Genomic DNA, 14,216 nt, shown 5'->3' with positions numbered 1-14,216 from the left:
ATCTAGTCCAACCCCCATTGATCACATATTAGAGCAGGACCTGTCCAGATGGTGCGATAATGCATTTGGGCTGTGCTCTTTCTGAAGAGATTGGAACAAAGCACATTTGGGAAGGAATGTATTGAGCAGGGGTGGCCAAAATATGGCTCAGGAGCCACATGTGGCTCTTTCCCATATATTGTTCCCACTGCCCCATCGGCTGGTTTAGAGAAGTCATTTTTTAATCACTTCTCCAAGCCAAGCTAGCTTGTGGCTTGGAGAATGTACCGTATTTAAAGTTAAGGTTGCTTTCTTTCCACCTCCAGGCGTTTTTACATTCAGTTTTGATCAAGAGTTTCAGAGTATTCAAATTGTCTGCCACCATTCTGCTTTCAAACTGCGAGTGTAAAAACACCCTCCATCTCCCCCCATCTATTTGCCTGCCCTCCTGTCTTGTGGCTCTCAAACATATGACCTTTATTCTGTGTGGCTCTTATGTTAAGCAAGTTTGGCCACCCCTGGTATTGAAGATGGGGAAAAAATGATGGGGACTGGGGAGCACAATTACAGCATGGCATTGTGTGAACACTTAAAAGTGCTCTAGTTTACAAGCTGAAGCTGAGAAAAACCTATGTGTGGAAACATCCTGAGAACTATTTTATCTTTACAAAGGTATCCATGCAGAGAAAGTAATCTACTGTAAGCTCCTCACTCTGATTACTGGATACTGGGGGAAGACAACAGAGTATGCCTGTTACAATATGCCCTGCCTGTGATCTTCCTGGAGTTTTCTAGCTGCCTATCATTGGCAAGAGTGCTGGATTTAATGATCAGATCCAGCTGAGATTTTCTTGTGTTATCTATAATCATATTTTTCTCTAACTTAAACAGCTTTTCCTCACAGATAAAGTGCTCTAATATTTTGTATCAGTTGCTTTTCTTTACTAGTTGCCCTTTTCTATACCCTTTTCAGCTGTCTTACCTTGTGTCCCCCCCTTTTTTCCCCCCTATAGGTGATCAGCAACATGACGTCAGAGTCCTTTGCTGCTAACCTGCGGGCCAGACTCACGGACAATTCTACCCATAAGGTTGGATACTATGAGCCGGAGTACTACACTCCAGATAATGCTGGTACATCCCACCTCTCCGTTGTGGCTGATGATGGCAGTGCTGTGTCCGCCACCAGCACCATCAACCAATAGTATGAGCTCAAAATATTACTTACATGTAGGGACTCTGCTGAGTTGGTTAGTATAACTCTTGCCAGCTTGGTGTCAAAGTGGGTTGATGGAGAGATGTAGATTGCCATGTTCTCTTTTGGTGGAAGTGATCCAAGAGTGGGCTATTTCTTTCACTTATCTTTGGAGGCTAAAGACTTGATGCTTGGTCTCTTCCAATGAGATGAAGAGTCCTTGCGCAGAGATACGCATACCTTTCCACTCCTGGCTGCTCAAAGCAACAAGAATTTCAGATCTCCAGCTCCAGGAACTTTTAATTTCTTTTGTTGTTTATTACAATATTTATATCCTGAATCTCTCACTGGTGGGGACCCAAAGGACTTACAATACCATTTTTCCCCCATTTTATCTGTACAACAGCTTCTTCATGAGATGGGTTAGGCTGAGAGTGACTGGCCCAGGGTCATCCAGTAAGCTTCTATGGCAGAGTGGAGACTTGAACTGGAGTCTCTGAGCACTCTAACCACTGCACCATGCTGGCTCTCAGGGCTTTTTTTGTAGCAGGAACTCCTTTGCATATTAGGCCACCCCCCCCCTGATGTAGCCAATCCTCCTGAAGCTTACAGTAGGTCCTGTACTAAGACCCCAGTAGGCTCTTGAAGGATTGGCTACATCAGGGGTATGCGGCCTAATATGCAAAGGAGTTCCTGCTACAAAAAAGCCCTGGTATTAGCAGCTAATCTGGAACACTAGTTGCCCGTACATTGTAATCACACACTTAAGGGCTCCCTCTGATCTCCATGGGGGAGCTCACTCCCGCATGCCCACTCCATGACCCATAAGAAGAGAGTAGAAGGAGCACCTAAGGAAATGCTAATATAAACCTACTGTGTGAAATTTCAGGTTATGCAAATACTTGCCCAGAAACCAAATTCCTCACTGGAATTTCCTTCAATGTCTACATTACGGGCATAATGAATTATGGGTACAGGAAGGCTTTAACTAAGGTGTGCCTGGATATTCTACAGGCTAGAGGTTTAGAAGGTCACTTAGCTCGCATTCCATATAGTGAAAGACTCTGCTGCTGTGATTGTAGGTCCATTATAAATTTGTCCCATGTCCCATTCCAGTGCCTGAGACTTGAGGATGAGAGTAAAAGGTTATTGCGGACTATTATATCTCATTTTCCAGGAAGGTCAGATCAGGATAAATTGATGTTATTACTAGTGATTGAGATAATTGTATTCCTTTCTAAATGGTGAAGTTTGTTGCAGTGTCATAAAGATAAAGATGATGGTGAGGCATGCTGATGTAAGCGTGATTGATGTACACACCAATTGCTCCGCTCTGGGTCATTAGCCATTTGGATTATAAGGTGGTTTTATTTGGAGATATTTTAAATTATTACATATTTTAATTTTTCCTATGTCTGCCCATTGAATGGGCTGCCACTGCAAGGTCAAGGCACCAAATCACCTCTTGTAGCTGTAGGACAGAGACTATTTCTGTATACATCGTTTATTTTAGCCTATTAATAATGTCTAATCCGTGGGAGATCGACAGGTTAAGGCAGAAACAGGGAGCTGAACGGTATTTTGTAATGCAAATTAGCATTCTGGACAGCTTAAGTCTTACATTCACATTATAAACCAAAGAAAGCAAGAAGAGCTTTAAGCTGCACATAGATAAATAATAGATACAGATGAGTAACTGTTATTCTGAAGCAACAGAACAAAGTTTTAGTCTAGTGGCACCTTTAAGACCAATGTTTTATTCAAGGTATAAGCTTTTGTGTGCATGCACACTTCTTCAGGTACAAATTAGATTGAGGGATTCCATAGAATTTGGGGTCAGGCAGCAAAAAACACATATGTGTTTGCCATGATATGGAGTGGTAATTAATCACAGCTACCTGGTGCATGCAATTGCCTCATTTTTTTGGCACATAAATCAAACTTTATTGAAATAAATAGGATAGGGATAGCAAAATAAATAAGTCATTTCAATGAAAAAACAAAAAACAAACAACCATATACATCAGAGTATCTTCATTACAGTAATACATAAGAATGAATGAAAAGGTCTGGTTTGCTAAAATAAATACAAAGGTACATGTCAAAACATTAGAAGTAAAGTAAATCTCGATAGTAAGCATTTTTTGGAATGACATTATGATTTGTCAGGTACTCCACTACGGGGTACCAAAGAGCTTGACATTTCTTTTGGTAAGTTACTAGATTTGGCCTCATTCATTCATTCATTGCCACATTCATTCTTTCTCTAGTTATGGGCATATGTTGAAAGAAAAGCCCTGGAAGGGAGCTGGCTACAGTGCTGGGTGGCCACACTGCTACTCTTTGCTCAGTGCTGAACAAATATATCGCCTACATCATGAACACTCACGTGGATTTTTGACATCAGGTTTTCAGTGCAGGGCAACTTCCCTGAAATTTCTGCTGTCACAAGCTGCATCCACAAATGACTGGATATTGCAGTACTGTTGCACTGTAGCAATCACTGACCATTGACTTGGCTTGTCTGCACAGGAAAATACAGTTGAGAATATTTGCTATAGCATAATATCCAGTGATATGTGGATAAATTCACCGTTGTCTGCTCGTGTTATGGGTTTGACATATTTTTCTTGCCCTGTTTTAGCTTTGGGTCAGATGTTCGTTCCACTGTGTCTGGAATTATATTTAATGATGAGATGGATGACTTCAGCTCCCCTCTAATTATTAACGGCTTTGGGGTTCCACCTTCGGCTGCCAACTTCATTGCCCCAGGTAACATTTATCAAGATGGCTTCTTTGCTCCTATGCAGCTGTCAATTTTCTGTGCATCTCTTTGTCCTTTTGCATAGGTACTCTTTGTCCTTTTGCATAGGCACTTAGAGCTTTTTATTCAGGCAGAAACTGAAATAACCAGACCAAGGGTCTTTAAGGTCTAGACATCCAATAAGTCTAAATGAATAAAAGATGGCTGTATAGAGCAGGACCTAGCACATTGTCAAGGCTGAGAGATTACTCATGTGAAGCTCCAGAGAATCAGTGTGGCACTTTACATGTGCCAGAAATGAGAAGGAACAAGTGTGATACAAACAGAAATATACAGGAGTTTTGATGCTGGGAAAGATACAGGCTGCAGTTACAGGGTTAGAAGCTTGAATAATTTTTTTTTTTTAAATCCTCCTCAGGCTGTGAGAAAGGGGAGGAGAACACAGATAATGTTATAGGTGTGGTCCCTGATTGCTGGAGAGAGGGAGTTCCCATGTCCTGTGACTGACTTCTAACAAAAGGAAGAAAACGGGTATTTGAGGCAGTATTTGGTGGCTTGTCTGTCGACTTCTAGCAGGAAGTGTCCTAGAAATTTAGTTTAATTTTTAAAACTCTCTAGCTTTGTTTATATTATAATTATTGTTCTTATTATTATTCAGATTTTTTAAGCTACTGTTTTATTGGTTCTACAACTCATTTTTTGCTGTTTACCTATGGTTTCATTAGGTTTTTATGCTGATAATAGAGCCGTCTTAATAGTCTTTTTTAGGCTTAGGGTCGTGGGATACACATTATTTAAATAAGTAAATTGGTGTTAATTGTGCCTGTGAGGTAGAACAGTATAACTGCATTTCTGTCTAATGCCACCTGCTTGCCTCCCAAACCATATTTCTGTTTAATGCCCCCTGCCTACTTCTCAAACAGGTAAGCGGCCTCTGTCTTCCATGTGTCCAGCCATTTTGGTGGATCAGAATAACAATGTCAAGATGGTGGTTGGTGCCTCTGGAGGGACAAAAATTACCACAGCAACAGCATTGGTAGGTTGTGCTACATGGGCTGACAGATGCTAAACTGGCTGACTGAGATCAGAATTAATGTTGGGGCTTATCTGACTTGATGTGGTAATATACATTAAAAGTATCACACAAATGCAGGCTATTGAGAAACTGGGAGAGGAGCAGAGAAGCTAGGAAAGGGAGCAGAGCAAATGGAAGAGTTATTTCTCTCTTGTTGCAAGATCTTGGTGTCTGCACCTCTTCTTCTAGCAATTGGGTGGAAGTGCCTTCAAGAAGTTTTGGACAACCTTCGTAGGAGTAGCTGTGCTGTTTTAGATCAATAGCCCATCTAGTCCAGCATCGTGTTTCATGCAGTGCCCAGCCAGATGCCCCAGAAATCTAAGAAGCAGAGCAATGGAACTAAAAAAGCCTCCAACTTCTCAGCCTTTCCTTGTAGAGAAGGTATTCCCAGAGTCCTACCCTTTTTCATATTTTGCTTGCCATTGTTGGCATTTCCCCCTGTATTTTACAACATCTTTTTTGAGATAAGGTGATGAGAACTGCAGAGTTTTTCAAACACAGTTGCCTAATAAATCTACACAAGAACATTACTATTAGTCTTATTTGCAATCAGTTTCCTAATACCCCCAATATAGGGTTTGCCTTTTTCACTGCTGTTAATTCCATGAGCTATCCACTAGGACCCCAACCTGTGAAGTTACCACCAGCAGGGTGGGTTGCTTGCTTTAGTTATTTTGTTGTGGTTAAAAGGTTATTGTTTTTAAGTTTTAAAATTATTTTGTATTGTTATTGTCTGGATATTGCAGAAAGTTCGCAAAAGGAGTTGGCAGAGTGGGTCTATTCCTGCTTTGCCCTAGCAGCTTGTGGTCTGCTCTAAAAATCCTCTCAGAGATTTAGGAAAGCAAACAAAATGCATTGAAGTCCAGGACACTGGAGCAATGTGGAGGGAGGGAGCGCAGGTAAAATCACGTTTCTTCTTCTGCTAACGACTTCTATCAGGATTTTTATGCAAGGCTCCCTGGAACTTAGAGAGGATTTCCAGAGTACAGGGCAAGCTGTTTGGGAAAGGGGCAGAGGGAGACCTACTCTGTTCATGAGCTTTTGTGCTAACTCCAACCCAACAGCAACATCTTATATTCTAATAACGAAGTCAGCCAATCTTTGGATACTTAAATCTGTTGACTGAGCTGTGAATGGGCAAGACAGATCTTTCTATAAATCAGAAAAGGGTCACAAGCTTACAGAAAAATGGGAAATTAAAAAAGTACATTGGGGGTTTTAAATTATAAAAGGAGCACCTGTAGCTTTAAGAAACAGATTCCCCCAGTGGCTATTGGTAGGCAACCACAGTATTCCATGCTGGGTTCTGTCATTAAAGAGTAAGGAGAGAAGGCAGGGCCTTTTCAGAATTATTTTGGCCTTTGAGAGAGGACTACTTAAGGCAAGGCCTGACCAGAGTTGTCAGCTCCAGGTATGGAAGTTCCTGGAGATTTTGTGATGGAGACTGAGGAGGGCAGAATTTGAGGAAGGGAGGACCTCAGCTGGATATAATGATACAGAGTCCACCTTCCAAACCAGCCATTTTCTCCAGGGGGACAGATCTGTCATCTGGAGTTCAGTTATCATTCTGAGAGATCTCCAAGTCCTACCTGGAGGTTGGCAATCCTAGGCCAGGCAACTTATGGGTGACTTGCATGACTCAACTAGACCTGGCTGCTTGCTACTGTTCAACAGCAGGCACTGACAAAAGCCAGTATTGTATAGCAGTTAGAGCTTCAGAGGAGGGTCTGAGAGACCCAAGATGGAATGCTCATTCTGCTGTGGAAGCTCACTGGGTGATTTTGGTCAGTCACATAACTTTCATACTAACCTACCCACTGGGTTGTTGTGCAGATAAAATGGAGGAGTTGAGAATCGTACAAGCAGCTGTGGACCCCACTATGGAGAAGGGTGGGGTATAAATGGAATAAATTACACAAATGGAGAAGAAAATCCACATCTGAATAAGAAGCCAGTTTGCTTTTCTATCATTTAATGACACTTTTAGCAGACCTGGATTTTGGTATAACATTAGATGTGTGTAAATATATAGTTGCTGCAGTTAAACGTTGTTTGTTTTTAAGGAATATTGAGCAGCAATAATGGTATACTGCTGTCTTTTTCTGGTTGAACAGCCTATTGTCTATAAGACCTGGGTGGGATATGGAAGTGAAATAAATAAATAATAAATATAACTGAAGATGGGAAGCAAAAAAAAAGGAAGGTTGATGAATGACTAAGAAGGAGAGAATGAAACAGGGAAAGGAGAGAGGATATGGGGATTGCAAGTGGGAGGGAAAGAGGAAATAGTGTGGGGTGGGGGATACAAGGGCAAGTAGATAACCCCCACAAGACCTTGAGGATTCCCTATTCAAATAGGCCTGTCCCAGTTGTTTCACCACACAACTGGGCCATAGTTTTCCTATGTAGATGCTGCCAGTAGAGAAGAGGGGCAGATAAAGGTAGGTTGGCTGTTGGGGTGGGAAGAATATAAGGTTGCCAACTCCAGGTTAGGAATTTCCTGGAGATTTTGGAAATGGAACCTGGGATGTAGTTTGAGGAGAGGAAGGACCTCAAAGGAATATAATGCTATATAGATGCCATCCTCCAAAGTGGCCATTCCCTCCAGGGGAACTAGGGTTGCTCGCCTTCAGGTGAGGGCTAGAGATTGCCCAGAATTACAAGTGCTCTCCAGATGACAGAGATCACTTCCCTTGAAAAAAATAGGTGTTTTGGAGGGTGGATTCTATGACATAGGTTTGCCAGCTTCAGGTTGGGAAATACCTGGAGATTTTGGGAGTGGAGCCTGAGGCAGGCAGGGTTTGAAGAGGGGATGGATTTCAATGCCATAGAGTCCAGGTTCCACAGCAGCCATTTTCTCCAAGTGAACTATCTCTTGTCACCTGAAGATCAGTTCTAATAGTGGGAGATCTTCAGCTACCACCTGGAGGTTGACAACCCTACTATGGCATTACACCCTGCTGACGCTGCTTTGCCCTCTCAAGGCCCCACCCCCAAACCTCCCAACTTGGAGCTGGAAACCCAAACGGGAACTGATTTCTGTAGTTGGGAAATCTATTGTGATTCCAAGAGACCTCCAGATAGGCAAACCTAGCAGGAGAGAAGGATACAGGCAAAGGAGAGAAGCTATGGGGCTTTCAGGGAAGGGAAAGAGGAAATAGTGGAGGAGGGGGAAATGAAATGCCTCCCACAAATCCTTGTGGGTTTCCACTTCTTATATAACTCTTGGATAGCAAAACTGTTCTGAATTTACCTTGCAACCAAAGATCAAGGTTGCAGGATTCCAGAAATTTAATATTTTGTTTACATTTATACTTAATTGTTCTGAACAAATAACCAGGAACTGAATATAGTACACTGCCAGGTTGATCATGGTAATGCTTGAAATTTATTCTTTTTTAATTTGCCTCAGATGTTTGGAATACTCTGAAATGTTTGTCCTGTTAAGTTGAACAAATAAAAATCAATTGACTGACTCATCAAACCTCTCCAGAAACATTAGAGATGTTGGTGACATTGCACTTTTTTTTTGTTTAGGCAATCATACATTCCCTTTGGTTTGGATATGATGTTAAAAAGGCCGTGGAAGCACCACGAGTCCACAATCAGTTGTTTCCTAATGTTACTGAACTGGAGGAGGATCTGGAAAAGGTTGGTTTGTCCAGACCAAGGGACAGTGTGGGTAGTAATTTGATAATTGTATGACCCTTTTTGGAACCATTATCTGTGGTCATGGGCTACTTGATGGTTGGTTGGACATCATCCACTTTTAAGGTAATATGGATCTCCGTACTGCAGAGAAATGTCTAAAACAGAGGTCAGAGATAGAATTCAGCATTAGAGTGCTAACTTGTCTTAAGGGCCTTGCTTTAATATTCCTGACAAGTGATGCTTCACTAAGTATATCTCATTACCTTGAGATACGGTGGTGGCTACTGGCCTGGTCAGCTTTTTAAAAGGGTAAAAGTCCATGGAAAAAGATGGCTCCATTATCACTGGAACTGTCATATTTGTGGTCAACTTGTACATACTTCCAAGAGGAAAACAAACATGGGAAGGCTACTTTATATGGGCCTCTAAAGCTACCTTGTACCAGCCCAGAAGATCAGTGGATTAATCCCAGCACTTTCTAGTCTGATTTGTGTTGTGATCTTTCTCTCCCTCTCAGTGTGCCTTTTTCTCTCTTTTCTGTGTCCAGGGAGTAGAAGAAGAGCTAAAGAAAAGACTGCATGAGACTGAACGGGTCGATGGGGGAGCTGTTGTACAGGCCATCCTCAGGACAGATGGGGGATGGACTGCAGCATCAGATTCCCGGAAAGGGGGATACCCAGCAGGCTACTGAATTTGTATTCCAGTTGCTTCGATGCATCATGTACTGAACTGTATATTGCGAGAACCTCTGGAGTCCACTGAGATAAATACATCCCCATCCCCACCTCCTAGAGCTGTGGTCAAAAAACTGTATCCTCCAGGTTTCAAAATGTTACCGATAAGCCTCAAAGCAACCACAAGCCCCAAGTAATTAATATAAACTTATCTTGTAATATCAAAGCCTTTAGGAAAGTTCTAGTTTCTTATACTGTTGCTGAGGGAAATAGTTAAAAAGAGATGGCTGTCCACTTGTGGAATTAAGGATTACTTAGACCCAAATGACTTATTATGCACAGCAGAGGGCTATCCTGCATCATTTTTGTTTTGGACCTATAAAGGATACCCTTTCCAATAACTCAAACAATGCCATTGAATAATGGGACGTTGGTATGATGACAAATGAAGAGAACGTTGTCCCAGAAGTATGTCAAAATAGATTACAAGACATTTACTGAAACAAAACAAAAGCAAATGTTGAAAATGATTTTGATTGAGTTGCAACAGTTTGACAGAAAGAAACTAGAATTTTGTGGATACTAATACCCGTTTTATTCATAGGCAAGAAAACGGTCACCAAAACTTAGCAGGGGTTGTACTAGGGTGAGAGCTTGGTTGTAAAAATCAAAAGTGTTTGACTTACTAATGCCTGAAGCTTTCAGGTCAGAGCTTTTAGAAAAAGCCCCTTAAAAATTGATTTCTACCTCTTAGAATTTTGATTACAGCTTTAAAGAAATAGTGAAATTTAATTGTACAGTGTGGTAGTCTGAATTACACAGGAAACCTTTCTTGCCATTATTTGGTGAAACTGCACGGCAAAAGTGCCTCCTGTAAAATCATTTCCTCCTATAAAATACTATTGGTTTTGTACAGGGAAGTGAACAGGACATACCTGCATTATTTTCTACATGAGACTATCTGGTCAAATGAGAGAGCATTTTTAATAATTGCCCAGGTTATAGTTTAATAATTCCATTGAAGGTCACTGAATATAGAACTTTGTGCTTAGCTCATTTATCTCCCCAGCATGATGTGTGGAATGTCTGGAAGAATAAACGTACCATCCATCCAGAGAGAGTTCAGTCTCCAAAGGAAGAAAATAAGAGATGTAGTGCCTTCAAAGGAAACTGGGGAAATTATTAGGTCTCTAGAAGTCTTTAGGAAGTATAAGATGGGTTTTCCAATGAGAATTAGATCAGAATATCTCAATTCCTTGATTTGTATGCAACCATAATTTTTAGAAGACCAGCTTAAAACAGGCAGTAAAGAAGATTTTAACTAACTAGCGTTCCTACAGCTACTTGGAGCTGGGCATTAGGGTCTGGATTTTATTATTTTCTAAGTCCTTTAAAATACTATACTTCTACTTCAAAACTTATAGGATGCAGACATAAAGATAGGTGTCCCTGAGGTTCTACAAATGGATCCTATCAAAAGTGTGTTTCTCTTATTGTGGCTGTCCAACAAGTTTATTTTCTATTTATTGGAATCATGAGAATCATGGGAAAGAGATGCTGCTGAATGCCCTAAATATACTTGAATGGCTTTTAAAAAAAAATCTATAATAAATATATATATTTTTAAATTGCTTATGGTGTCAGATGCAAATGACTATATCCAACTTTAAAGGGCCAGGTAGAGGTAGAATAAGGAGCTGGCAATCAAAGGTCAAAGTAGTAACAACTTCCTCCTATCTCAGTACAGAGCAGAGGCATTTCCTTGTTTTATAGCAGACCACAATTAATAGTAGTGAGCACCAGTGTTCCCTCTAAGCTGAGTTAGCTAGCTCACATTTTTTTAGCCTCCAGCTCACACATTTTTGTCTGAACTAAGACGAAAACATAAGAGAGAGCCTGTAAACCAATTTTATTAAAAATATAATTTTGTAAAAGATGCATATGAAGAAATTAAGTATGTTTAGAATTCCTGTGTGGATTTCTTTTCATTGTGCAGTCCATCCCCCTCCCCAGCCAAAACCCTGCTACTGGTTTTGTTATAAAGCCACATAATATAACTTAGGCCTGCTTGGCTCAGTTTCTTCTGCCTTAAACTTCAGTCAGTCAGGGTTTATACTTGGGATTGCAGGGTTGAGTTAGCATCTGTGTGAAGCTGCCTCCTAAGAGCAGAAGTCTTCCCTCAAAACACAAGACCAAGCTTAAGGCAAGGGCCCCAAAGGCCAAACAGCAGGCACACAGAAAGGGCAGGAAAAGAAAACCCATTAGGGACCCAGACAACACTACAGCCTGACCAGGAATTCTCTTGCCCACAGGTCTTAGGGACGGGTCAAGAAAGCACAATCCATGGAGGGGACATAAATGGCACACCAGCCCCACCCTAGTGCAAAATGGAAGCTTGCACAGGTGATAGGACTGGAGATCACTCAACTCAACATTTCCAAGGTATAAGGAGGACTGCAGTAGCCTAACTTGGTTGGAGCAGGGGCACTAGGCAGAGGTCTCTGTAAAACCAAATACTTTTTAAAAAATCCTTATTTTAAGTAACACAACCAAACCCTAGAATTTCCTATTCCAGCAAAACCTGTTTTCATTAATGAAAGTTTTGACTTCTTCGCATGTTTTCAATGTTTTCAAAGCAGTGACAGCATGCAAAATGGTGTGTACTTGTTCACTTGCAACTGTATTCTTGGACGGGAATGCTTTGAAAATCCCAGAGAGCTAATTTGACCAGCATTGATAGCAGGATGAAAGAAATAAGCAGGCACTTGATGGGCAACAAGGACACGAGTGTGCCTGCCACCTTTAACTCCAAAACACACATTCAATGATCACTCCTTTGAGCTTTTGCTTCATAAGCTAATTAGAAAAACAGAGGGAGTGGAAGGTGTATTTAGCCTAGAAATGTATTTGACAACAAAAACCTTGCTATTCTGTAAGGAAGGAAGGAGAAATTTAGTCTACACCAGTAAGAGCCTCTAGAGCACTGAAAAAACAACTTTAGGCCTGTTATCAGAATACAAGCAATGCTAACATGCAGAGTAAGATATGGCTCAGCTTGGTTAGTACTGCACCCTCCCCTTCTGAAGGTGCCTGTGTGTGATAGCAAATCCTACATAAGGGTCCACCCTCCCATTTCACATGGGGACACTCACCCGAGCAAAACAAATTAATTGGCTCAGAACTTGCTCCACTCCCTGCAATATAGCATTTACACAGTCCCTCTATGCTGGCAGAGAAGAACATCCTAAGTGTACAGGAAAGGGGGAAGAATCCAGCTCTTGTTCTTTCTCCTCCCAACAGAATCTGGCAGAAAGTTTAGATGTGGCTCTGTCCGTCATTTCTAAATGGCTGCTCTCGTTCATAAAATATATATCTGTGCCTACAATGATTGTTGCATTGTTTCAGCTTGCAGAAAGAAAGGTTTAAAAAGCAGAGCTCCTGCTAGGATGTCAGGTTGTCTTTGTGATGGACAAAGATGGAAGGGCCTTGCTGTGGCAAAGCTGCAGCTTCTCCATGAACACCCAGCAGCCTTGGGGCCCTTGCTCTTGACATTCCACAGTTTCTTTACTCTGGCAGGGCTAATAGCCTGATGCTTCCCCCTGCTTCCTCAGATCAGAGTAAGCAAAACTGCAGTGGCCTTCCTTGGAAATCCCTTGCACCACATTCAGTGTCCTGTTTTCAACAAAGATTTTGTGTCCCTTTTCTTGCAGTGCCTTTAGAACATCCTGTAAGAGAAGAAAGCAGGAGGCCAGAGTTAGACCTGGTTCAGCCACGGATATGGATTCAGGTGCAGCTGTTTTGGGAACAATTGTTACAAAATCCCACAACATGAGGCATGGTGGGACTGTCATCATAGGAAGTGGATTTGGGGCACCCTTCACAGCTGAAGCAGAAAGAGGATCAGGCAGACATGAGTCACAGAGCTAGGCAAGCCCCTTGCTAATGTGAACAGGAATTGCGTGAGAGTACAGAAGTATTTATCCATTGATTTTGTGCCTTTTTATCCCATCTTCCTCAGGAGGTCAGAGTGGCATACATGGTTATCCCCCTCTTCATTTTATCATTGTAACAACAATCCTTTGAGGTAGGCTAGGCTAAGGGAAAAGGAATGGCCCAAGCTCACCCATTAATTTTCATGGCAAACAGGGATTTGAACCCAGTTCTCCCTGGTCTTAATCCAGCGCTCTAGTCCTTGCATCACAGTGGTTCCTTCATCATGCTCATGCTGTCCTGCACAAGAACCATTTAATGTGCCATTTTGTTGGGATTTCTTTTAGTTTAAAAGTTTTGTTTTACTGGATTTAAATTGATTCCAGCACTAGGTTGCACAACGGAGATTGCACCAAAGGATACTCAATTTCTGGTTTAGTTGTAGACATAGTTATTGTGAAGGATATATGTTTGGAGGGAGGGCCTGTTTACTTCAAAGACCCAAAAGGACAGGGCCTTTGTGGAAATGGCCTTGATGAGGGCTACCCACTGTTGGGAGGGGAGCAGACTAGGAAAGCAATAAAACTATAAAAAACCCCTCCCCCATCATGCAGTTTTGTAGGCCTTCAAGGGGGAGGATTAAACCTTACTTTGATTCTTCAGAGGATGTACCCTTGAAAGCTGAAGCCTATTGTTATACCGTCTGCATGCCTCATTCATATGTGTGCTTTGTGGAGGACACAGCCAGGCTGTACTGCAGCACAAGCAACCCTCAATAACACTTGGCATGGGTGAAACTGCTACACTTGGAAACTCTGTGCCAGGCCTGGCACACACAAAATGGAGCCTGGCAGCACTTTGGTCAAGCAGACCAAGCTGCCAGACATGCTGTGACTTTTAAGCACAGCGCATACAAGCCTTCAGCAATACAGATAAGTATCTCTCTTTGTT

The 14,216-nt window shown here is 41.7% G+C and overlaps 2 protein-coding genes across 2 annotated transcripts in view; one reads left to right on the top strand and one right to left on the bottom strand.

The window, feature by feature from the left end:
- Positions 1-10,967, top strand: part of GGT1 (gamma-glutamyltransferase 1) — a 37,986-nt gene extending 27,019 nt beyond the window's left edge. The window contains exons 9-13 of the mRNA XM_060249444.1: positions 993-1,180; positions 3,816-3,943; positions 4,859-4,971; positions 8,548-8,661; positions 9,209-10,967. Coding sequence (XP_060105427.1) covers positions 993-1,180; positions 3,816-3,943; positions 4,859-4,971; positions 8,548-8,661; positions 9,209-9,352 — 687 coding nt within the window. The 3' untranslated portion in view covers positions 9,353-10,967. The remainder of the gene's footprint in view (positions 1-992; positions 1,181-3,815; positions 3,944-4,858; positions 4,972-8,547; positions 8,662-9,208) is intronic.
- A 1,914-nt stretch (positions 10,968-12,881) lies between these two features.
- The window catches only part of GGT5 (gamma-glutamyltransferase 5), a 44,382-nt gene continuing 43,047 nt past the window's right edge, over positions 12,882-14,216 (bottom strand). The window contains exon 12 of the mRNA XM_060249442.1: positions 12,882-13,060. Coding sequence (XP_060105425.1) covers positions 12,914-13,060 — 147 coding nt within the window. The 3' untranslated portion in view covers positions 12,882-12,913. The remainder of the gene's footprint in view (positions 13,061-14,216) is intronic.

Source organism: Heteronotia binoei, chromosome 11, assembly GCF_032191835.1.
Source record: "Heteronotia binoei isolate CCM8104 ecotype False Entrance Well chromosome 11, APGP_CSIRO_Hbin_v1, whole genome shotgun sequence".
Taxonomy (NCBI): Eukaryota; Metazoa; Chordata; class Lepidosauria; order Squamata; family Gekkonidae; genus Heteronotia; species Heteronotia binoei.
The sequence above is the reverse complement of the archived record's forward strand: the minus strand, read 5'-3'. Positions and strand labels throughout refer to the sequence as shown.